The sequence below is a fragment of the Ovis canadensis genome, chromosome 24, assembly GCF_042477335.2.
Source record: "Ovis canadensis isolate MfBH-ARS-UI-01 breed Bighorn chromosome 24, ARS-UI_OviCan_v2, whole genome shotgun sequence".
In the NCBI taxonomy this organism is placed as follows: domain Eukaryota; kingdom Metazoa; phylum Chordata; class Mammalia; order Artiodactyla; family Bovidae; genus Ovis; species Ovis canadensis.
Window position 1 is genome coordinate 25,135,619 of NC_091268.1, and position 22,687 is coordinate 25,158,305.

Sequence of the window (22,687 nt, forward strand, 5' to 3'; positions counted from 1 at the left end):
AATAGGACCTGACACACATTAAGTGTGTTCAAACACGAAGTGCCCTTTTACCAGACACACAATACCAAAACTAGACCAAGGGTTCCTCTCCCCCTGAGAGCTGAGGGTGAAGCCATGTGGGGTTCCCAGCCACAGAACCTGGGGGGGCCACACACCACCTCCAGCCACACCCAGGTCAATATTAGGAACCCGGACCCACTCAGAACCATGGAAAACCTTTGACCAAAGCACACGCTCTAGAAACTTTTTTTCTTAAAAAAAAAAAACTTTCATAATAAAGTTTATTACCTAAACTGGTGGTAAAAAATATAAAATAGGATTCTGCATAGCAGAAAAATAAAGCCAGAGACCCTCCCCCAACCCCTGGTTTGTGCAAAGATACTGAGTATATGTAAACATGAAGAGGTAGGAGGTACGAGTTCAGGCCCTGGTCCCACATACAGTTTTAAGTTAAGCTGCTACGACAACCAGGGGGACCCAGAGGGAGCACCAGGAGAGGGCACCCCTCAAGAGGTGGGGAGGGATCTGCGGCCTGGTCTCCAGCCCAGGGCCGGAGGCGCCTCGCCCCCTACGCCCGCTCCCTCCAACGCAGGTGGGGAGGGCACCCACATGGTCCAGGGGAAATAATAATTAATAATAGAAAATAATAAGGGGCGGGGGGGCCCAGTTAATGCTGCGGTGCGCGGCCGGTCAGATCTGGAAGGGGAAGGAGCTCAGGTAGTCGAGGAGGACGGGGTTGAGGGGGATGCGCGCCAGGTTCTCGCGGCCCACGGTGGCCACGATGCGCTGGCGGCACAGCTCCTGCAGCGGCCGCACGCGGCGCTGGCGCAGCGGGGCCCCCAGCATGCGGCGCGGAGCCGCCACGTAGTGCTCCAGCAGCTCGAAGAGGCAGTCGAAGCTCTCGCGGCTACCGTCCAGGTGGAAGCGGCCGGCCTGGAAGTGCACGCGGATGCTCGTGGGGCCCGAGGCCATCTTCACGCTGAGGGCGAAGAAGCAGTTCCTCTGTCGGCTGTCGCGCACCAGGAAGGTGCCCACGGGCTCGGCGCGCAGCCGCTCGTGCGCTCCGTGCACGCTCAGGGGCCCCCAGTAGAAGCCGCAGGCGTCGAGGAGCGCGCTGGCGCGGGTGATGCGCCGGTACTCGGCGTGCGAGCGGAACGTGCGAAAGTGTGTATCGCCGGGGGCCGGGGCCGCGGCCGCCGGGCAGGGCCGCAGGCGCGCCGGGGCCGCGGACGAGGGCGAGGAGGTGGAAGAAGAAGAGGTGGAGGAAGAGGAGGAAGAAGGCTCTGGCCGCCGTCTGGGCTCTGCTGCCGTAGAGATTGCATTGTCGGCTGCCACCTGGTTGTGTGCTACCATCCTACACGCGGGGCCGGCCGGAGGGGTGGGCCATAGCGTCCGGGGGTGCGCTGATGGGGGAGACAGGCAGTGAGCAGGGAGTCCGGGTGAGACTGGGCAGGTGAGGGCCCGCGAGGCAGCTCGGGAGGGGCGGGGCCCTGGGCTGAGCCGCTCCTAAAGGGCCGAGGGCTCAAGCCTGCGTCCGCGCGGCCCTTTGAGCCTCAGTGGACTCATCTAGAAAATGGGCTTGCTGGCGGGTGGGAGCTCGGCGGCGCGCTGTGCCGCCTCCGAGTCCGAGTCGAGAAGGGGGCGTGGAGAGAAGCGCCGAGCAGAAGCCTGTCCCGGACTCGGGCCACCGGGTCCTCGGCTCACCGCCCCGCGGCTGCCGCCTGCCGGCCAGGGCGGGAACGGGCGCCTCGTCCGGGCGATTCGGGCAAAAAAGCAGGAGAAAGCGGCGCTGCGGGTACCCCAAGCGCGGGGTCCGCCAGGCTGGGGCCCGCAGGGGCCAGGGGCGTGGCGGCCGCGACCCCACCACGCAGCCCCCGAGGCCGCCCCGGCCCCGGGCGGTCCCGTGCGTTCCTCCCCTCTCCCTCTAGCTTCGTCGCCCAGCGTCCGTCTCACCTGGCGGCGGGGCGCGGGGCGCCGCGGGCGGGGCGGCGGGGGTCTCCGGGGCGGCTCTCGCGCATGCTCCGGGGCCGGGAGCCGTGCAGCTGCCACGGCCGCAGCTCTTTCTGCTGCGCGCCCGCCCCTGCACCAGTCTTTTAAACCGGCTCTGAGGCTTGGGGCTTGCGAGGCCCCGCCCCTGCCGGCTCCGCCCCCTCCAGGCCCGCCCTTCCGCGCCACTTTCGGTTTCTTTTTCTGCGCACCGCGGTGGCGGGCGCTGCTCGACTTTTCCCACAAATCCGGGACCCCTCCTCGGGGAGGTCCCCCAGCCCTGACCTAGCCTCGCACCTGTCTAGGACCGGTCTGTCAAGGTCTCTAGCACTGCCCTTGAATCTCCGGGGCACTTCTCAGCACCCTCCCTTTCGGACCTGGCGGCTCTCCGGTGCCCCCACTGCCTTCGGTCGCAGATTTCTTCAGGCAAGCCCATTAGGATACTCCGGACTGGCCCTGACACACCAGTCACCTCCGCCAGGTGTCTCAGCACCCATCTCTGGTAGACCTCTGTCCTCTACTCTGGAGCCGGACACATCCACCCTATCCTGGGGTCTCACCTGGGACCCCTCGGGACTGCTGCCTCCATCGCCCTGCCCCCCCTCGTCCTGGAGCCTCTAGATGGCCGCATCCGCATCCCTCCCTGCCTGTCTCTGTCCCTGGTCTTGTCTTAGGGTTCCCAGGAAGCGGCGGGTTGACCACAGGCTTCGGAGGAACCCTTTGGCTGCGTGGGAGGGGTACCTCGACTGCGAGCCCAGTTCCTTGGAAACCGGGTGGGGCCTGGCAAGGTCCCCGGCGGCCTTGGCCTGCCTTTTCTCCTGCCAGATAGCTGGAGAAACTGAGGCCCGGTGACTGGCAGAGGGGGAGCTCCAAACGAGGCACACCCTGCTCGCTTTTATTTGGGGGAGAGAAGGGAGCAGCTGGGCACCTCTAAATGCACTTTGGAGCCCAGGGGAAAGAGAGTTCATTTTCAGATGTGATCATTGCAGAAGCCTACTCTGAGCTTTCCTGGCCAGCCCCTCCTCTTCCTCCCTTCTCTCTTACAGATCCCACCCCTGCCCCCAGCTGCTCCCTCCCCACACTCATACCTCGGGTCTTGGAATGATGGGGTACCCGTAATGGTTTGTTCGTTTGTGTATGATGCTGTCTGTCATAGAAGGGCATGGAGTAGGTGCCTAGCTAGTACATGTATTTCTGAACGAAAGAAAGAACAAATGAGCTTGGGGGCCGGCTGGTGGGTGGTGAATCTCACAGCCTGGAGGGGTCAGGCGGAGTAGCTAGGTTTGGCAGGGTCCTGCCCAATACTGGCACACACTGCCCTCTACAGGCAACTCTCAGGCCGCAGCGCAGCTTTGCCGCTTGGCTCCTAGCCCTGGCGCCAGGTCCTCCTGCCAGCCTCCCTGGCGCTTTCCTCCCCTGACCCCGGGCAGAGCCCAGGATCCCCGTGTTTCCTGGTGAACACAAGAGCATGGCCCAGAACCCACCTTGTGTAGGATCCCACTGTCTCCCGGAATCCGTGTGTGTGTGTCTGTGTGTGTGTGTGGCAGCAGCTGATGTTGGTTGTTGATGTGGTCGTCCTGGGGGTGTGTGTGTGTGTGTGTGTGTGTGTGTGGCAGCAGCTGATGTTGGTCGTTGATGTGGTCGTCCTAGGGATGTGTGTGTGTGTGTGTGTGTGGCAGCAGCTGATGTTGGTCGTTGATGTGGTCGTCCTGGGGTGTGTGTGTGTGTGTGTGTGTGTGTGTGTGTGGCAGCAGCTGATGTTGGTCGTTGATGTGGTCGTCCTGGGGGGGGTGTGTGTGTGTGTGTCTGTGTGTGTGTGTGACAGTAGCTGATGTTGGTCGTTGATGTGGTCGTCCTGGGGTGTGTGTGTGTGTGTGTGTGTGTTGGCAGCAGCTGATGTTGGTCGTTGATGTGGTCGTCCTGGGGTGTGTGTGTGTGTGTGTGTGTGTGTGTGTGTGTGGCAGCAGCTGATGTTGGTCGTTGATGTGGTCGTCCTGGGGGGAGGGGTGTGTGCGTGCGTGTGTGTGTGTGTGTGTGTGTGTGTTGGCAGCGGCTGATGTTGGGCGTTGATGTGGTCGTCCTTGGGGGGTGTGTGTGTGTGGCAGCAGCTGATGTTGGTCGTCGATGTGGTCGTCCTGGGGGGGGTGTGTGTGTGTGCAAGGGCATGAGAAGGTGCATAGCCATGCCTGTGCCAGTGTTCGGGTGCTGTGGTCAGCCCGGAGCGCCTGCGGGGGGCTGCCCTGCGATGGGTAGCAGCACAAAGCAGTGGTTGGGGCTTCTGGCCGCAGTCTGCCTAGTCTCCAATTCTAATTTTGCAACTTTCTGTCCCTCTGACTTTGGACGTGTAATTAACTCCCTTGCCTGGTTTCCTCATCTCTGAAGGGGGTAATAACATCTCCCTCAGAGTGTGGGGATTAAAAGAGTGATTAGGGGTCATGTGCTTACACCAGTCCCTGGTGCGTCAGAGGCATTCAGTAGGTGATTGCTTTTGCTGCTGTTGTTCATCGGCGGCCGTCAGCAGCTGTGACAGCATATTGGAGCTCATGGCTTCATGTTAGAAGTCCTAGTGCGAGGAAAGCAGGCCATAGACAGCATGGGTGGAGTGAAAGGAGAGCGTTGCATGGGGGTTAACCAGGCCCCTGGCTGCTGGCAGCGGGGAGACACAGCACCTCCTTCTCACTCGAGCTGGAGGCGGGTGGTCCAGGCCCAGAGAAGGCAGCCAGGCTGGGCTGGCTCCTGCGTGACTTGTCTTCCTGCCAGCATGTCTCCTTGCCCAGAGCAGACCTATGTCTGATGGCCCATATGCCCCCTACCACTCATTGACAGCCCAGATGGCTGTTTCGAAGAGTTCCCTCTTATTCCTGAGCACTAGGACCTCCTCCTCTGACCCCCTACTTGTTGCCACATGCCCACCCATCCCCACGGAGCCCCCTTCTTCATTTCATTTACTGTTACCTGTGATGTGTTAGGTTCTTCCCAAGTGGCACTAGCGGCAAAGAACCCGCCCACCAGTGCAGGAGACATAAGAGACATGAGTTTGATCCCTGGGTCAGGAAGGTCCCCTGGAGAAGGAAATGGCAACCTGCTCCAGTATTCTTGCCTGGAGAATTCCATGGACAGAGGAGCCTGGCGGGCTACAGTCCATGAGGTCGCAAAGAGTCAGACGTGACAGAGGCGACTTAGCACACACATACGTGATGTACTGGCCTAAACTAGCTGGATAATAAATACAGTCCTTAGACCATTAGACTGACACAACGATCCAATCTGCCCCATTTTACAGATAGAGAAACTGAGGGGGGAGTCACTCGCCCAGGGGCACACAACTCAGAAGGGGCAGGGCGGAGGTTCACACCCAGGAGCTCAGACCCTAAAGCTTTCACCCGTTTGCTGTGCTATAGATTTCCTTCCCACCTCCTCTCCCCACCCTCTGCCCCAGCCGGATTCCTGGTGGTCTCCAATCCTGGTCTGTCTTCTGGTGAAACAGTAGATATCAAGGAAATAAGAGGGATGCATTTGCATCCTAAGCCTGCCTGGGGAGGAGTGAGGACCATTCTGCTGATTTCCCTCCTGTTTGTAAGATTGGGGAGACTCCAGGTCTTGGCAGCCAAGCCTCTGTCTCCCCGTTTTTGGCTCTGGGCCCTTCTGAGTCTCAGTTTTCTTGCCTGTACGGTAGGCTTGGCCTCTTCCTCCCCCCGCCCCAAGCAGATTCTGGTTGTGCAAGAGCAGTGAGCCAAGCATAAGTTGCCAAGCACACGTGGGTTCTCCTCACCACCGATGGTGACAGTTACTAACACTTTGGTTTCATTTTCTAAAGCCCTGAGTTCAAAATGGAACCAAATCCAGATACCAAAGGGAAAAAGAAATACGCTGACTGACAAGCATCCGTCTCCTGGGCTGTTCTCCTTGGAGGGCCTGCCCTAGACTCGCAGGAAGCTGGGCCATGTGCCGTGGAGACCACAGGCCAGCCACTTGCCCACGCTGGGCCTCATTCGCCCCAGCTGCAAAGCGGGCTTTGGAAATTTCATGCTTCACAGAGCAGTGTGAAAGCACAGCCCAAAGCAAGGGGCCAGGCACAGAGAAGGTGCTTCTCAGCACAAGCGACTTCTCGTCACGGGGCAGTTGGGGCAGCCCTGTGTCCGCAGCTTGCTGGGCCACAGCAGACATGGGGGCTGGTTCTCCTCCCCCACCCTTGGCAGCCCTGGCAGGCGCAGAAGGGAGAGGCTTAGCCAGCAGCTGGGAGGAGTCAAGATCTTGGCCCCTGGAGCTCAGTTTTTCAGTTTCTTTTTCTAGTTTTGGCAAAGTCCTGCTGGGAAAAGCAGCCCCTTCAGGTCGTATAATCTTGAAACTGCCCTCTGCCCAGTGCTCCTCAGCCTTTCTTTACAATCGAGATACCCATGGGAGTCTGTACCTCTGGGGCCCTCCAAGCAGTGGATTCTGGTTTCAATCTGTCAATGAGCACGTAGTCTGGGACCAGCTTCTTCGCTTCTCTGTGGCTCGGTTTCCTCATCTGCTCGATAGGGGTAATGACATTTATTTCACCCATTCAGTGTTTATTCAACAGCTAGGACATGACTGAGCAATTGAGCATACATACAGTTCAGTTCAGTTCAGTTCAGTCACTCAGTCGTGTCCGACCCTTTGTGACCCCATGAATCACAGCACGCCAGGCCTCCCTGTCCATCACCAACTCCCAGAGTTCACTCAAACTCATGTCCATCGAGTCAGTGATGCCATCCAGCTATCTCATCCTCTGTCGTCCCCTTCTCCTCCTGCCCCCAATCCCTCCCAGCATAAGGGTCTTTTCCAATGAGTCAACTCTTCCCATAAGGTGGCCAAAGTATTGGAGTTTTAGCTTCAGTATCAGTCCCTCCAATGAACACCCAGGACTGATTTCTTTTAGGATGGACTGGTTGGATCTCCTTGCAGTCCAAGGGACTCTCAAGAGTCTTCTCCAACACCACAGTTCAAATGCATCAATTCTTCGGCGCTCAGCTTTCTTCACAGTCCAAATCTCACATCCCTACATGACCACTGGGAAAACCATAGCCTTGACTAGATGGACCTTTGTTGGCAAAGTAATGTCTCTGCTTTTGAATATGCTATCTAAGTTGGTCATAACTTTCCTTCCAAGGAGTAAGCGTCTTTTAATTTCATGGCTGCAGTCACCATCTGCAGTGATTTTGGAGCCCCCCAAAAATAAAGTCTGACACTGTTTCCACTGTTTCCCCATCTATTTCCCTTGAAGTGATGGGACCAGATGCCATGATCTTAGTTTTCTGAATGTTGAGCTTTAAGTCAACTTTTTCACTCTCCACTTTCACTTTCATCACCAGGCTTTTTAGTTCCTCTTCACTTTCTGCCATAAGGGTGGTGTCATCTGCATATCTGAGGTTATTGATATTTCTCCGGGCAATCTTGATTGCAGCTTGTGCTTCTTCCAGTTCAGCATTTCTCATGATGTACTCTGCATATAAGTTAAATAAGCAGGGTGACAATATACAGCCTTGACATACTCCTTTTCCTATTTGGAACCAGTCTGTTGTTCCATGTCCAGTTCTAACTGTTGCTTCCTGACCTGCATATAGGTTTCTCAAGAGGCCGGTCAGGTGGTCTGGTATTCCCATCTCTTTCAGAATTTTCCACAGTTTATTGTGATCCACACAGTTAAATGCTTTGGCATAGTCAATAAAGCAGAAATAGATGTTTTTCTGGAACTCTTGCTTTTTCGATGATCCAGCAGATGTTGACAATTTGATTTCTGGTTCCTCTGCCCTTTCTAAAACCAGCTTGAATATCTGGAAGTTCATGGTTCATGTACTGCTGAAGCCTGGCTTGCAGAATTTTGAGCATTACTTTACTAGCATGTGAGATGAGTGCAGTTGTGCGGTACATACACATATACACATTTATTGAGTGCCTACTATCTGCCAGGCACTGGGAACTCAGAGGTCTTCAAGCAGTCATAGGAGAAATAGGAAGTAAATTCATTAGATCAATTTAGATCATGGTAAGTGCTATGGGATAACAAACAGGAAAGAAGGAGCAACAGGGTTTTTGTGGGGTGTGGGCAAGAGTGAGATAAAGCAGTCAGGGAAAGCCTCTTGATTGGAGGTTGCAGTTGAGGCCTTTCTAAATAAGGGGTGATAAGGATTCCAGGTACAACCGCCAGTGCAAAGGGCCTGCAGTGGGAGTGATCAGCCGTGTTGAGGATCAGAAAGGAGACACGTGTCGTTGGTGTAGAGAGCAAGGTGGTGAGGTACAGAGGTTCACAGGGGTCCAGTTCATGGTGCAGGCTTTGTGGGGACATGGGAAGTGTTTAGATTTCACACTGACTGCAGGAGACATTTCTTCCAGCCCAGGAGATGCTACAGGATTGAGCATGGAAAGAATCCTCTGGCTATTGACTTTCTGGACTGCTGAGATAGTAGCCACAGTGATGTATATAGTGTGGGGGCTTGCGACACACCTCACCACTGCCCCTGACCACCGCCCCCGCAAGGATGTAACCGCACTGGCCCCGAGATGGGTACAGAGACAGTCCCCAGGGGAAGCCAGGACACATGTGCGTTGCAGCGTGCGTTGTAGTAGAGAGTGCTGCTTGAGGAGCCCGAGACCTGAGTTCTGAGATCAGCCCTCACTCCCCAGGGACCCAGGAAGGGGAGGCATCATTTGCTCAGCCGGCTGTGGTCCAGGTGACAGTCTGGGCGTCTCTTATTTACACCCCCCCACCCCTACCCCTTGGCTTCCCTGGTGGCTCAGCCGTAAAGAATCCGCCTGCAATGTAGGAGATGCGGGTAGACACGGGTTCAATCCTTGGGTTGGAAAGATCCCCTGGAGAAGGAAATAGCAACTCATGCCAGTATTCTTGCCTGGGAAATCCCATGGACAAAGGAGCCTGGCGGGGCTACCGTCCACAGGTTAGTCATGACAGCACACGCGCATGCACGTGGTTCTGTGAGGTGGAAATTATGCCGCCATTTCCCAGATGAGAAAATTGCTCCTCAAAGAGCTGGTGAAACTTGCCAAGAGTGTCTTGGAGAACCTGGGGCTTGGCTTCTGTCCACAGAGGCTGCTGCATAATGTGAGGTAGAACCTAGTCCTGGCTGATCCCAACGGCAGGAGATCACACGGGAACACACTTTCCGTGGAGGGGAGGGGACGCTCAAGCCCAAGGAGAGGGCTCTCGTCGAGTAGGAGAGGGGTCATGGCCTGAGCTGGTGGCTGGACTCCAGGTCCTGGGGAGACCTGGTGGGAACATTCCAGCAGGCCCTTGATCTCCGTGTGACGGGTGAAACAGGAGAGATGAGGTCAGAGATTATGTGGAGTATTCAGTATTAGCCAGCTTTCAAAATGCTGGTACCGTGTTCATAGCTGGAAAAAAGGAGGGCCTGGGAAGAGGACTTCTGAGAGCCCCTTCCCACCCCCTCCCTCGCTCCCACCCTCGCTGTGACTTCAGGCAAGTTGCCTTCATCCGGTGGCCCAGAGAACTGTCGCAAAGCCTGAGCCTGACAGGCCCACTGCCTTTTCATCAGTAAATCTCCCAGGACCTCACTCCAAGCCGATTTATTCTGTTTTTCCCACCATTCTCACAGGCCCATCTGGTTCCCACCCTACCCCATCTCATAAGTGGCAAAGTAGGTATCGTGAGCTGACGACAAGAGCAACAGCAGTCACCTCTGGCAGCTGGCATAGAGGGGAAATAAGAATTTGCAGAAGCTGTGCAACCAGACACAAGGGCTGACTGTCACAGGTTGGGGGCCTTGGGGGTGGGGGCAGGCGCCTCCTCAGCTTTAAGCCATGCACCATAAGAAAGCCGTGAGGGGGGGCAGGCGCCGTGACCAGGGGCTTGCCACGTCCCAGTTCCCTCGCTTAAGGCCTGTTGCTTCAGGACACAGGCCAGCAGCAGATTTGTGGTGTGGGAAGCCCAGTATCTGCTGGCTCCAGAAAAGGCCCCTGGCCAAGCCAGCAGGGCTGAGCAGGCTCTGGGAGGAGGCGACCCTTGCCCCAAATTTACTTATTGATTTGGGCTTCCCAGGTGGCTCAGCAGTAAAGAATCCACCTGCAATGCAAGAGACGTGGGAGACATGCGTTCGATCACTGAGTCAGGAAGATCCCTTGGGGAAGGGCATAACAACCCACTCCAGTGTTCTTGCCTGGAGAATCCCGTGGACAGAGGAGCCTGGAGGGCTACAGTCCATGGGGTCACAGAGAGTCAGACACGACTGAGTGGCTGAGCACATTTACTTGCTTATGGTGCACAGGCTACTCCCTGGTTGCTGTGAGCAGGCTTCTCATTGTGGTGGCTTCTTTTGTTGTGGAGCACGAGCTCTAGGGGAGTAGGCTTCAGTAATTGCAGGGCATGGGCTTGGGAGTTCCGGTTCACGGGCCCTGGAGCACAGGCTCAGTAGCTGTGGCGCACAGGCTTAACTGCTCCTCAGCTATGGGATCCTCCCAGACCAGGGATCGAACCTGTGTCCCCTGCATTGACAGGCGGATTCTTAGCCACTGGACCACCAGGGAAGTCCCTTGACCCAAATTTTAAAGAGCAAGCGAAACTCAGCCCAAGGAGAAGCAGGCAGAGCACTTCTGGCAGAGCATGGCAGTCAGCAGAGGCCTGGAGGCTGCAGCTTGAGGACCTGCGTGGCAGGTGGTGGGAGATGAGGCTCCGGGAAGCGGAGGGGCGCCAGTGCCACCTGCATGGTTTACAGGCAGAGGCTTGGCTGGGGACAGCAGTGGGCGGCTAGCATTGGCCTCTCTGTGCCCCAGGGTGGTGAGTCCCTCTGGGAAGGGGCTCCTGGATCCTCTCGCCTGGACCAGCAGGCCCAGAATGGACGAGCGCTGTCAAGAAAAGATAACAGCACTTTGCAGACGCAGAGTTTACATTCAGCATTCCTGCGTTATCTCTTTCTAGAGTCGATAGAGCTTTGCTGAGCGCTTATTACATGCTCCCCTGATGCTCCTTCCTTTTCTCCCTAATTTAGTTTTTTGTAGAAAATAAAGCATCTCCCCTCCCCCGACATATCCCCAGGCACCCACTCAGTCTGTGTCCTTCCACATCTTGTCTAAGCACTTACATACCTGCTTTTTCCCCCATACAAGTACAGTGTTGCTTTGTGTGGAATTCTGCTCTCCCCCAATGGTGTTTCTTTCTCCATCTTGCCCCTTCACCCAGCACCGTGACGTGGCAGTCTGGAGGGATTGCACAGAGGTCAACCCCGTTCTTTTAAAAACTACACGATAGTCCTCAGTGAACCTGCGTGTTTACTTAGCCCTCCTGTGGGTCCTTTGCAGTTTTTGGCTCTTGCAAGCCACAAGGCCCTGAACTCTGGCGCATGTGCCTGAGAAACGCTTTGCACACTTCTCATAGACACCACCCAGTCACCTGCCGACCTGCGTATGCACGTCTGCCCTCTAGGCGACTGCATTCAATCATATCTGCTTTGCTGGGCCCTCTCAGTACCTGGCTAGTATCATCCAGCCTTTTCTGGTTTTGCCTATTCAGTGGGTATACACGTGGCATCTCACTGTCTGCACCTTCTTTGCTTTGTTTGTCCAGTATTTTCTGGGCACCTAATGCATGCCCAGGCCCCATGCTTGCACAGGGGTGCAGCGATCAACAGCATGGCGCCTTGGCCCTCTTTACAGAGTGCAAGAAAGCGACACTGTTGGTCCCTCAGTTGTGTCCAACTCTCTGTGACCCCATGGACTGTAGCCCACCAGGCTCCTCTGTCCATGGGATTCTCCAGGCAAGAATACTGTTCTCTCCTCCAGGGGATCTTCCTGACTCAGGGACTAAACCCAGGCCTCCCACATTTCAGGCAGAGTCTTTACTGTTTGAACCAAAGCTCAGGGAGGTAAAGAGGCAGTCCTAGGGTCACCCAGAAAGGGAAGAGAGGAGCCGAATCTCCAGAGCTTGAGGTGTTCGTTCCTCGAATCGTAGCTCTAATAGGTATCTCAGCACTACAGGGGGTCTGTACCCTCTTCCCTGGCTGTTCCCCCCTCCACCCCTAGGACTGTTGGGTCCTCTTAGGGGGGCTCCCCAGGCAGCTGAGCAAGCAACCCTGCCACAGGCAGGGCTGTTTCTGTTCTCCCCAACATCCCAACACTGGGAGAATGTGCCAGGCCCCTCAGTGGCTGGAGTTAGCATCTACTTCTCTGTTTCCTGAATTTGGGTTTCCAGCAGGCCTGCCCCTGAACTACTGCCGCCGCCACCCCAAACCAAGCAAGTGAAAGAATGGATCTGTGGTTTGATTTTGCCCCTTTTGTCACTGTGTGTCTGACTGCGGGAGGGCAGCTGTACGCCTGCAAGTGCTTGCTTGTGTCTCACTGTGTGGGAGGGGAGGCGTGTGAGAGCCTGTGTGTGTGTGTGTGTGTGTGTGTGTGTAGGCGGGGATGTGCATTTGCGAGTCCGCATGTGAACCTCTTGCTCTGCGTCTGAGTGGGTTTGAATGGCAGTTTCTTCATATATGTGACTGGGTGTCTGTGTCACTGAGGCACTTCTTCCTGAGTGTTGGTTTCAGGGAAATGTGGGGTCGGAATGGGTCCATAAAGCACACTTGTGACCCAGTCTGTCTGCTTCCCAGTTCACATCCTCTATTACAGAGTTGATGTTCTCTGCAGTACAGCTCCTGCCTTCTGTGATTGTATCAGACAAGGACACCGTCCAGGGAATAGGAAGTCCTCTGGTGAGTGGGTCTTAAAGTCCCTGACCTTACCCTCTGACCGTCTGCCTCCACCTCCTCCCTTAAAACTTGCCCTCTAGAAGCACTTCCCAACCGCTTCTGCACAGAGGTGTTTCAGTGACTACCATGGCTTTATGTGGCCGAGCTTTGTTTGTGCTGGGTCTTCATCGATACACAAGGGCTTTCTCCAGCTACAGCGAGTAGGGGCTACCCTGTAGTTGGCGGTGCACTGGTTCTCACTGCAGCAGCTTCTCTTGCTGCAGAGCAGGGGCTCTAGGGCCCCCGGGCTTCAGTGGTTGTAGCCACAGGCTCAGTTGCTCCATGACACGTGGAATCTTCCCAGACCAAGGATCAAACCCATGTCCCCTGCCTTGGCAGACAGACTCTCAACCACTGGACCCACCAGGGGAGTTCCAGACTTAGGTTTCTAAATAGGGAACCAGGAGTTTGGGGCGAAGCAGGAATCTCTGATCTCAGAACTTCCCTCCAAGAGGAACGTCTCTGTTGCCACACTTGGTCCAGGCTCCGCTCCCTCCCTCCTAGCCACACGCTGTCCACAGCGCTTCCTCTTGTCCCTTCGGTCCCCTGCCAGTCAGTCTCCACACAGCAAAGATGCTCGACCCTGTTGCTTGCCTGATTAAGACCTCCCGTGACTTGCCACACCAAATAAAATGTCCAGGTTCCCCATGGCCTGCAAACCCTGCATGGCCTGGCCCCAGCCTGGTGCTCCCACCCCCTGGTGGCCCCCCGCACACCTGTGCCAGCCGCTCCAGCCTTTGGAATACCTCAGACTCCTTCCTTGCTCCCTCTAGGCTTTGCACATGCTGTTCCCTCGGCCTGCAGTGTGCTTTCCTCGGGTCTTCAGTTCCTTAGACTCTGTCCCCAGCCCCAGCCCCACCGGAGTTGCTCTGTGTTACACCCAGACTGGCTCCCTCGATTCTGCTTATTGCGACTGGCAAATATTTCATATTTGGCTATGTCTGGTCTTAGTTGCGGCAGGTGGGCTCTTCCCTTGCAGCACGTGGGCTCCGCAGTGCGGGCTCTGTACCTGCGGCACATGGGCTCTCTAGCTGTGGGCTATGGGCATCAGTTCCCTGACCAGAGATTGAACCCACGTCCCCTGCATTATTAAAAGGTGGATTCTTAACCACCAGACCATCAGGGAAGTCCCATGACTGGCAAATCTTGTGCTTATACGTTTGTGTTCTTTCTGTGGATGTGGTCTTGTGTTTCAGCCCAGCCCCTGAAAGCACTTCGTCCTTTATGTATTGAAACAAATGATCACCAACCCAAGGGAACACAGCAGGCAAACAAAATGAGCCAGGACCCAAACTCAGGATGCTCTGGACTGCAAAGCACATTTTCCTAACCCCCTTCCTGCCTGTCTGCCGTGGTCCTGGCCTGCCACTCTGCGTGTGGACGACACGAACAGTGTGTGGGCTCGAGGGAATCCCGTGTGTGAGTGTGCATGCGTACATGGGAGTGTATAGGACAAAGGAGGGCTCTGCCGGAGCAGAGCGTTGCCCGTCTATGCCAAAGGCTTCTTAGTGTGTTTACCTCCCATTCATTCCTGCTCCACGTGAGGACTGATACCTTACACTTTTATGAGAGCCCATCCCAAGGCATGTCCCTCCTCCCTACCCAACCTCTTCCCCGCTTTGTGCTTCCAACCAGGCCCGCCAAAACATGACACAGTTAATGAAACGACTCAAGGATGAGTCATCCGGTGTACAAGCTTTAATCAATGTCGCATAGAATCACTGTAGTAACATGTTCCTGCAAAGTTAACTTCTTCCTTCTAGTGTTCCACGTGTGATGGTGTTTCTTATCTGGATGCAACCGACACAGGAACAAACCATGGGGTGTCATCTCAGTTGTACTTCCGTCCTAAGGGATAGGAATGGGAAAGGGAGCCTTTAGTAACAGTGCTTCCTAAGGTCACTTAACCCTCTCCTTTGGGTTTTTGGATGCTCATGTGTAATCAGATATAAGGCATGGCTAGAACTGACAGTCATCAGGGTCCTTTTGACTTGAGAATCCATCCAAGAATGGATTCCCATGAATCCATTATCATGCACCCATGAATTCAACCCAGTCCGACATTCATTTCATTCTTTAAACCACGTCCAGGCTACACATCCAGTCCACCAATCCCACTGTCTTTCTTTCGTTCATTGGTCCAGTTAGTCCATTCAGCTAGTTCGCCATCCAGTCAGTTCATCTATCAGTTCATTTATCCATCCACCAACCTGATCCTCCACCCACCTAGACCACCATTATTTAACCAGTTCATATCCTCTCAATACGCATGCCTCCAGATATCCAGTTGTGTTCATACCCTTATCCATTCAGCCATCTGCCCAGCCAACCAATTCATTCACCCTCCCAGTGCATCAGCCTAATCTAGAAATCTAATCACATCCCTTCTGATTCTCAGTCCCTTAATGGATTCATTCTTTCCCCTCATCCTTCTTACCCATCCACTCAAGCAACCATCTAACCCTTCTACCCACTCCCTATCTAACAGACCTCCTAATTATTCATCTACCCAGCCTTATTCACCCCTGCATGCTTCCACCTAGCTAATCCACCATTTGTCCAGCCTTCCAATCAACCCATCCAATTAAGGAGCTATCCCATCAACGCATCGTATATACACAACTGCCATAGTTCTCTCTCCCTCTTAACCCTTGCCTGTGGGTCCTCTGTGCTCTGACTTGGCGGAGGCAGCCTTCACCTCACCGCCTCTACAGCCCCGCTGGGCTGCGCCCCCCTTCTCCGGGGGAGTCCTGTGAAAGGCCACCGGCTTGACAGGTACCTGAGCTCTGCCTCTTTCTTTTGTACACCTGCTTGCTCCTCTTGACCTGCTTTCTCTTGATCACCTTTCCCTCCAAGTTCTTTCTGTTCTTGGAGTGGCTGCAAGAGTGGGTGACGGCCCGCGAGGGACCCTGGTGGGAGTGCATGGTGTATCTGTGGCGCCGCAGAGGAGGGCTGGGGCCTGAGCCCTGGTGCCCCGCGGGGCTGCGGTGGCTCCTCCGGCGCCGGCTGGAATTCCGGCTGCGGCTGCGGCTGCGGCTGCGGCAGCTCCGGCTGCGGCCGCGGCTCTGGCAGTGGTGGCTGCAGCTGCACTGGTTGCAGGCGTGGCTTTGGGGCCGAGAGTTGCTGTGGGGCTGGGTGTGGGTGTTGGGAAGGCTCTGTGTCTTGGTGTCCATGGGCGGGGGGGGGGCGGCCTTGCTTAGAGGGGCAGGAGCCGCCGCCACCTCCTCCTCTTCTGGCAGACCCAGCTTCACAGAGGCCCTGGCAGCCCCTGGTTATATAGTTTGGCCCGATTGTGATGGCACCGGCCACGGGGGTGTGTAACAGCTGTGGCCCAACGGGGAACAAAGCCCTCTGCCCTCATCCTAACATGCAGGGTGGGGCAGCTTTCAAAGGGCGTGTCTGTGGGTTGAGAGCAGGCCCACCCCCCGGGCCTGCTGCTGCTTTTCCTTCTGATCTCCTCACCCTGGGCACCCACCTCTCTAGTCCCAGTGTCCCTGCTTCCATAGAACGGGGAATAGGGACAGCTACCCCCTCCTCGGCCAGCCCGCAGTGAGAACTCAATAAGCGTGTCCAAGCATGCCCAGTCTTGTTCTGGCTCCACGCAGGCAGGCTGGAAATCCAGGCACACAGCCCTGACCCCAGTAGACTGGGGATGGGTGGGCGGTCAGCAAGGTAGGCGACCGCCAGCCGGATGGCGGTCATGGGATGACTTGTCAGGCGGAGAGTAAGAGTGACCAAAGGTGTGGATGTATGGCAGAAACAAACACAATGCTGTAAAGGGGTTATCCTTTGGTTAAAAATAAACTGTACTAAATGAATAAAGCCAAAAAAAAAAGTAACCAAAGGGACCCACGGTGGTCCTGGGGCCTGCCTGACAAGCCCGCCTCCCCAGCAGGATATAAAGCTGGGAATCCAGAGTGGGGTTCAGAGCCCACTCTGTTCTGATATCCTGTCTTGGGTCGGTTGTTCTGAGGCCTGGTTTCCCTGTTGGACAAAGGGCTGTCACCCCTTCCTTCCTGGCATTCTTGTGAGCCTGAGACGCCTGTCAAACCTCAGGAGGCCCTTGAAAATCGTCTGCCTCCCGCCTGCCGCCTCCGCTCCCCTCCCCCCCTGCTAGCACAGCCGAGTGTGCACCCCTGCTCTGACCTCCCAGCCCCTGGGGAAGAAAGCCCACCCTGTGCGTGCACGCGCGCACAGCCTGGCCAGAGCTCCTTCGTCCCTTTCTCTCCACAGCCACCCACGCCTCCCCCGCCTCGGTCAACGCTTGGTCTCAGCTCTTGGCCCTCAACTCTCCCTACAGCTCAACCTTGGGAGACTCCCTCCATCTCTACCTCCCCTCCCCCTGGCAGAGCCCCCAGCCCACGTCTGTTGCTCATGCACAGCTTTGCTATCATCTGCTTTTACTGTAGTCTATTTCTTCATAAATGCGTCAGATCACGTGGTGAAAATCACCCTCCCTTAGGGAACACTTCCATATGGCTGGGCTCCGGGCCCCACCTCTTCTAGGTGGCTTTGTCCCTGAGTCTTAGTGACCTTCGGACTGGGCTGAACAGAGTCCCCCAAAAGATGTGTCCACGTCCCAATCCCTGGAAGCTGTCAATGTCACTGTATTTGGAAAAGCCTCTTTGCCGACGTAATTAAGGATATTCAGAGCATCCTGGATGATCCAAGTGCACCCTAAATCCAAAGGCCAATGTCTTTATAAGAAAGCAAAGAGAAGGCTCAGGGAGAAGGGGCCCCGGGAAGGCAGAGGCCCAGACTAGAGCCCTAGGCTGGACAAGGGGAGGGAGGCTGCCCTGGGGCCGCCGGGCTCAGGGAGGAGGGGCCCCGGGAAGGCAGAAGCCCAGACTATAGCGCTGCACCCGTGAGCCGCGCTGACTCCGTAGGCTGGACAAGGAGAGGGAGGCTGCCCTGGGGCTGCCAGGGCCTGTGGCTCAGAGAACTCCTTGATTTCAGACTTCTGGCCTCTGGAAGACGATAAGATATATTCTAAGCTGCCAGGCTTTGATCACTTGTTACAGCAGCCCTGAGGAGCTAACATCACAGTTTGCAAAGGGGGAGCAGGCTCAGAGAGGTTGAATGGCCAGCCCGGAGCCCCACAGCTAGTCAGTGGCAGAGCCAGGATTCGGACTCAGGCTTGGCCGCCTCCAGGCCAGCCTCGTGGTCACTGAGGCCTCCATGGGGATTAAGGGGGCGCGAGCGGCCCTGTTCTAACGCCGCTGCCTTGTGTGGGCTCAGGGCTGGCTGGGGACCACGCTTTGAAGACTCTGTCTAGGTGTCCCGTCCCTCTCCGCCCCCCTCCACCCACTATTCCACGCTGACTGCCCACTTCCCCACCCTCGAGTGCCTGGTGGGACAGAGTGAAGTGAAAGTCGCTCAGTCGTGTCCACCTCTTTGCGACCCCATGGTCTATGCAGTCCATGGGATTCCAGGCCAGAATACTGCAGTGGGCAGCCTTTCCCTTCTCCAGGGGATCTTCCCAACCCAGGGATCGAATCCAGGTCTTCCGCATTGCTGGCGAATTCTTTACCAATTGAGCTATCAGGGTGGGACAGAGACTGTGGTTTATTAATCTCGGGGCCCACAGTGACTGGCACAGTGCCAGGCATACAGCAGGGACTTCGTGAATGTTTGCTGGGCAGGTGAATGGGCGGGTGGGCCTGTGGGCTGTGGACAGAAGGACGGAGCTCCTGACCGTGTTGCTTGGTTGGGGCAGGGATGGATAGTCACTCAGCAGGGCCACACCCGCTGGCCTCCCCTGCCCTGCTCTGCCTCCAGGCCTCAGTGACGGTGGCCTCCACTCTCTGCGGAGCCCAGGATCTCTCCTTACCTCTCAGATCGTCCCTGGAGATACCACCTCCCCACCCCTCCCAGCAGCCCTAATTAGAATCCTTCTCAGTGGCCCACCAGACTGGTGCTTGGGGGCTGTGGAGAGTGGAGGGTGGAGATCATGTTTGCTATTTCTGTTGGAAGGAAGAGGGTTAAGGGAGCCACTGCCAGGAGGGGCGACAGGCGCACTCCGATGCCTCTAAGGAAGGCCAGCCTGAGGGACCCAGATCTGGGTCTCTGTCCTTTCTGGCTTCCTCTGGGCTTCCTTTGTCCACTGCCCTAGTGAGGGCATCGGCTCTGTCCCACCGTGGGACCCCTCAAGCAAGGCAGGAGCGAGCCTCTCTCAGGGGTTCCAACGGTCCCCTTGAGCGTGAGGATGGCAGCAGAGCCAGTGGCGGAGAAGGACTCAGACGCCTCCCCCTGCTCTGTCCCCCAAAACCAGGGTCCGTGAGTCAGGTGGGGGCCCCATGGCTCCAGCCGCAGTGCCCGTCTTGGGGGAAACACTCGCTGTGTGCCAGGCCCAGCCCCTCCCCAGCATCTCAGTCACCTCTCCCGACCAGCCGGCCTGCGGGGTCACTAGTGTCAACAGGCAGACAGGGACGTGCCTGCGTCACACAGCGGGTGCATGGAAACCGGCCGTGCTCTGGGACTCTCCAGGGTCTTCCCCGGCCCCGCAGTTAAGACTCCGTGCTTCCACTGCAGCAGGCAGGGAGGAGGGGTTCGACCCCTGGTCAGGGAACTAAGATGCCACACTCCTCGTGACACAACCACCACTCCCCTTCCCCCAAAAAAATACTGTCCACGGTTAGAAAAGCACTGGGGGTGTGCCGAGGGAGATGACGCTGTCCCACCGGGTGCTCAGACTCGGCGAGGCGTCCTCCCTGGAGGTGGGACGCACCCAGGACACCACGTGCTCCACCCCCCACAGCAGGGGACAGCAGCTGAGAGGTCTCAGGGAGTGGACCTTTCGACGACTTCTGGCTGGGGTTCAGGGACAGGGGTCACTGCTCTTCAACCTCCCTACACATACACCCCTCACACACACACACACACACGGTACCAGACACAGGGGTCGGGGGTGGTGGCTGGGCAAGGACACACAGGAGAAGGTTAATTCCTTGGAGACTCTTTATTGACTCTTTTCTGAAAGTTCTCCTCCTCTCTGGAACGGCGGCGGCTCCTCTTCCCCAGCCACGTCGCAGGTCAGGAGCGCGTCTGCTTGGGCTCGGGGCTCTGCTGGACCTCCGAGTCGGCATCTTCGGCCCCTTCCTCCTGCTGCCCGGCCTCCATCAGCAGCAGCTTGCCCTGCACCGGGAGCTCCTCCTCTTCTCCCTCCTCCTCCTCCTCTTCGCCCTCCTCCTCCTCCTCGCCCTCCGACGACAAGGAGAAGTTATCCTGGCTCACGCAGGCCACGAGCTTCTTCATGGAGGATTCGTGGCCCCGGCCGTGGCCCGTGCCAAGCTTGGCACAGCGGGAACCCATCACCTTCCTCGGCTGCCTCTCTGGACTGGGAGGAAAGGCCACTGGCGGGGTACGGAGGGGCCGCTGAGGGTGGTAGGCAGGGCACTGACATCACAAAGGGCCCCCCGCCCCGGAGCCTCCAGCCCTTGGTGACCTGAGTCTAAGCCGACACCCTACTCAACCTGGGCTGCCAGCTGCCCCGCCGAGGTCCAGCCGGCCACAGGGCAAGGCCTAGGCGAGATGGCAGGCCCAGCCAAGCAGCCTCACCCTGCTGTGTTGCCGCCTCCATCCAGCCTTGTTTGCCCTGGCAGGGGTCCCCCCATTTGAGCTGGGGTGAGAGTTGGGGATAGAATTTCCACAAGCAGGAGAGCACACAGGCTCCTCCCCACACCCCAGAAGTGCCCAGCCCGAGAGAACTGGTGACAGTATGGGGTGAAAGGCAGCCTGAAGGGAGCCTTCCCAGGGACCTGGAAGTGTCTGGTTTCTTGACCCGGGTAGTGCCTTCACAGACATACCTAAATCGCATGTTTTTTACGATTAAAACAAAATAAACTAAAGAAAACCCTACTCTTTACTGTTCTCCAAAGTCACCCTTTAAAGGCAGTGGCTCATAAGCCCTTGGAGTCACCAGTCTCTCTAGCTACAACATGTCCGTCCAGCCCAGGTTCAGCCAGGAAGGGGATTAAGTCTCCTTGGTCATTTCTGAGCACTGGGAATTCGTTCTCCGACATGATCCATAATTGAGATCTTGTCCCAAACCCTTAGTGGCTGTGGTCAGCTGAATAAGGGCCCTCCCAGGATTCTGAGATTACCCTGGGTTATCAGCGTCGGCCCTGAATGCAACCATAAGTGTCCCTGTTAGAGGGAGGCTGAGAGATTTCGCCCAGGGAGCGGAGACTGGAGATGTGGCCACAGCAGAGGGACTACAAAGGTTATAAGCAGCTGTCAGAAGCTCAGAGGAGGAAGGAACGGACTCTGTCCGAACTCTAGTGGCCCACGCTGCTTCACCCAGTTCTGCCTTTGGCCTTCCGTCCCCCCTCCCAGCGCCAGCCTCGTTCTTGCTGGAGCAGCCAGACCTGTTTCCCATCTTGTCTCCGTTCCCATTTGCCCTCGCCGCCCAGAGCCCTTTCAGGGCTGGGGAGTTGACCCGAAACGGGAAGGTCTGGGTGGAGTTGCATGGCTTTGAGCGTTCTGATGGCTCCAGGTGACCGGACGCCCCCAGGCTCAGGGGAACACACCAGCACACAGCACTGAGGGATGAGCCCCCTGCCCCGGCCGCTCCCCCCTCCCCTGATCCCATGGGGAATAGAAGCCATGTGTTTGTGCCTTCATGCAAAAGAGACCCTGACAGGCTAGCAAGTTCCTTATCTCAAGCTTTATTTGGCAGATGACTTTTGCTCATTTTACTCAAGATCTCGCGGGCTCCAAGGGGGATGTGCTGTGGTCTGGCGAGGGGCTTCCTGGCAGGTGGCTCTTTCCAGGGGGCCCAGGGAAGCTTAGAGCTGCCTTCCGCATCTCCTCCTCCTCCTCTTCATCCTTCGGCAGCCTTTTGGAAAAAGTTCCAGTTACGGGGCCATCTAGGGTATCTGGGGTAGGGGAGGCTGGCGGGGTGGGGTGGGGGCACAGGATAAGGGGGCTTTCAGACAGGGTGGGGCCCCGGAGCTGCAGGAGCCGCCCGCTGCCCACCTGAGCCCTGGCCTGGAGGCCTGGGGGGTGCCCGGGATGGGAGCGCAGGGGGGGCCCGCCACACCTCTGCGGCGCCTCCTGTGCCTGCAGGCCCTTCTCCGGCGCCTTCGGCAGGGGCGCCGCCGCGTGTGGCTCCTGTGTCTGTAGTGGTAGCGGCCTCTGTGAGTCCTCCCGTGGACCGGGACGTCCTCTAGCCTCAGCTCCCGCGTCTGATCTGGGCTCTCCGTCTCGCCCTGCTGCCCGGAGCCCTGCTGCCCGGGTGGACTTTCAGTCGGACTCTTCACGCAGCATCGGACCATCGTGCTGGAGGGGTCACAGGTGGACGACTTGGGCTGAGGCAGCAGCTGGCCTTGGGGGTACGGGGGGAGGAGGCTGAGGCCTGCCCCCTGCTCTTGCTGTTAATAGTGTTGGTTGGGTCTGTCCACAGCCCTTGGCGGGGGCTTGTATATAAAGGGGGCCCCCCACTGTGACTTGGCGGCCCCACCCCACCATTGTCCCCCACCTGGGCCCCTTCTGTGAAGGCAGCACAGGGCGCGGGCAGCCAACTCCTCACCCTGTAAAATGTGTCCCCCGTGCCTCGAAACCAGGGGACAAAACCTCTGAAGACGAGGGCCAGCCTCCTTGTCTGGGTCCAAGTCCGCACCCTGCCCCTCCCCCTGGGGGGTCCACATGTGGCTGTTCCTGAAGCTTCCTTGCTGCCTTTGCAGCCAGTGCTGGGCCTCTCGGGGGCTGGGACGGGGGCTTATCTGTCCACAGGGTTATCTTATGCTCACTCTGTGCCAGGAATTCCACAAATTCCATACATTCACTCCTTAAATGAGGCAGGAAGAGGTTAAGTGATTTACTTGCTTATGGTGCCTGCAGATAAGGAGCCAAGGCCAGGCTTCAGAGTCCATATGCCCTCAGCCCTCCACCCGCTCCCCAGCCTGGGGCACACGCTTCCCTCCCCCAAAATGTGCCCATCTTCCCTCCACCCCTGGCCTCCTGCTGAGCCTCTCCCA

General features: G+C 57.1%; 3 protein-coding genes across 3 annotated transcripts; all 3 read right to left on the reverse strand.

Annotated features, from left to right (window-relative positions):
• Positions 1-267: 267 nt before the first annotated feature.
• On the reverse strand, positions 268-2,734 carry SOCS1 (suppressor of cytokine signaling 1). Its single transcript, XM_069571413.1, has 2 exons — positions 1,954-2,734; positions 268-1,403 (listed from the first exon to the last, which is right to left on the reverse strand). The coding sequence occupies exon 2, from the start codon at positions 1,351-1,353 to the stop codon at positions 691-693; it is 663 nt and encodes a 220-aa protein (XP_069427514.1). The 5' UTR covers positions 1,354-1,403; positions 1,954-2,734; the 3' UTR covers positions 268-690.
• Positions 2,735-15,417: 12,683 nt separating this feature from the next.
• TNP2 (transition protein 2) lies at positions 15,418-15,883 on the reverse strand. The gene has a single exon (XM_069571348.1). It carries the CDS (start codon positions 15,881-15,883, stop codon positions 15,419-15,421), a length of 465 nt encoding a protein of 154 aa, XP_069427449.1. The 3' UTR covers position 15,418.
• A 3,859-nt stretch (positions 15,884-19,742) lies between these two features.
• Positions 19,743-20,021, reverse strand: PRM3 (protamine 3). The gene has a single exon (XM_069569356.1). The coding sequence runs from the start codon at positions 20,019-20,021 to the stop codon at positions 19,743-19,745; it is 279 nt and encodes a 92-aa protein (XP_069425457.1).
• Between the last annotated feature and the right edge of the window lie 2,666 nt (positions 20,022-22,687).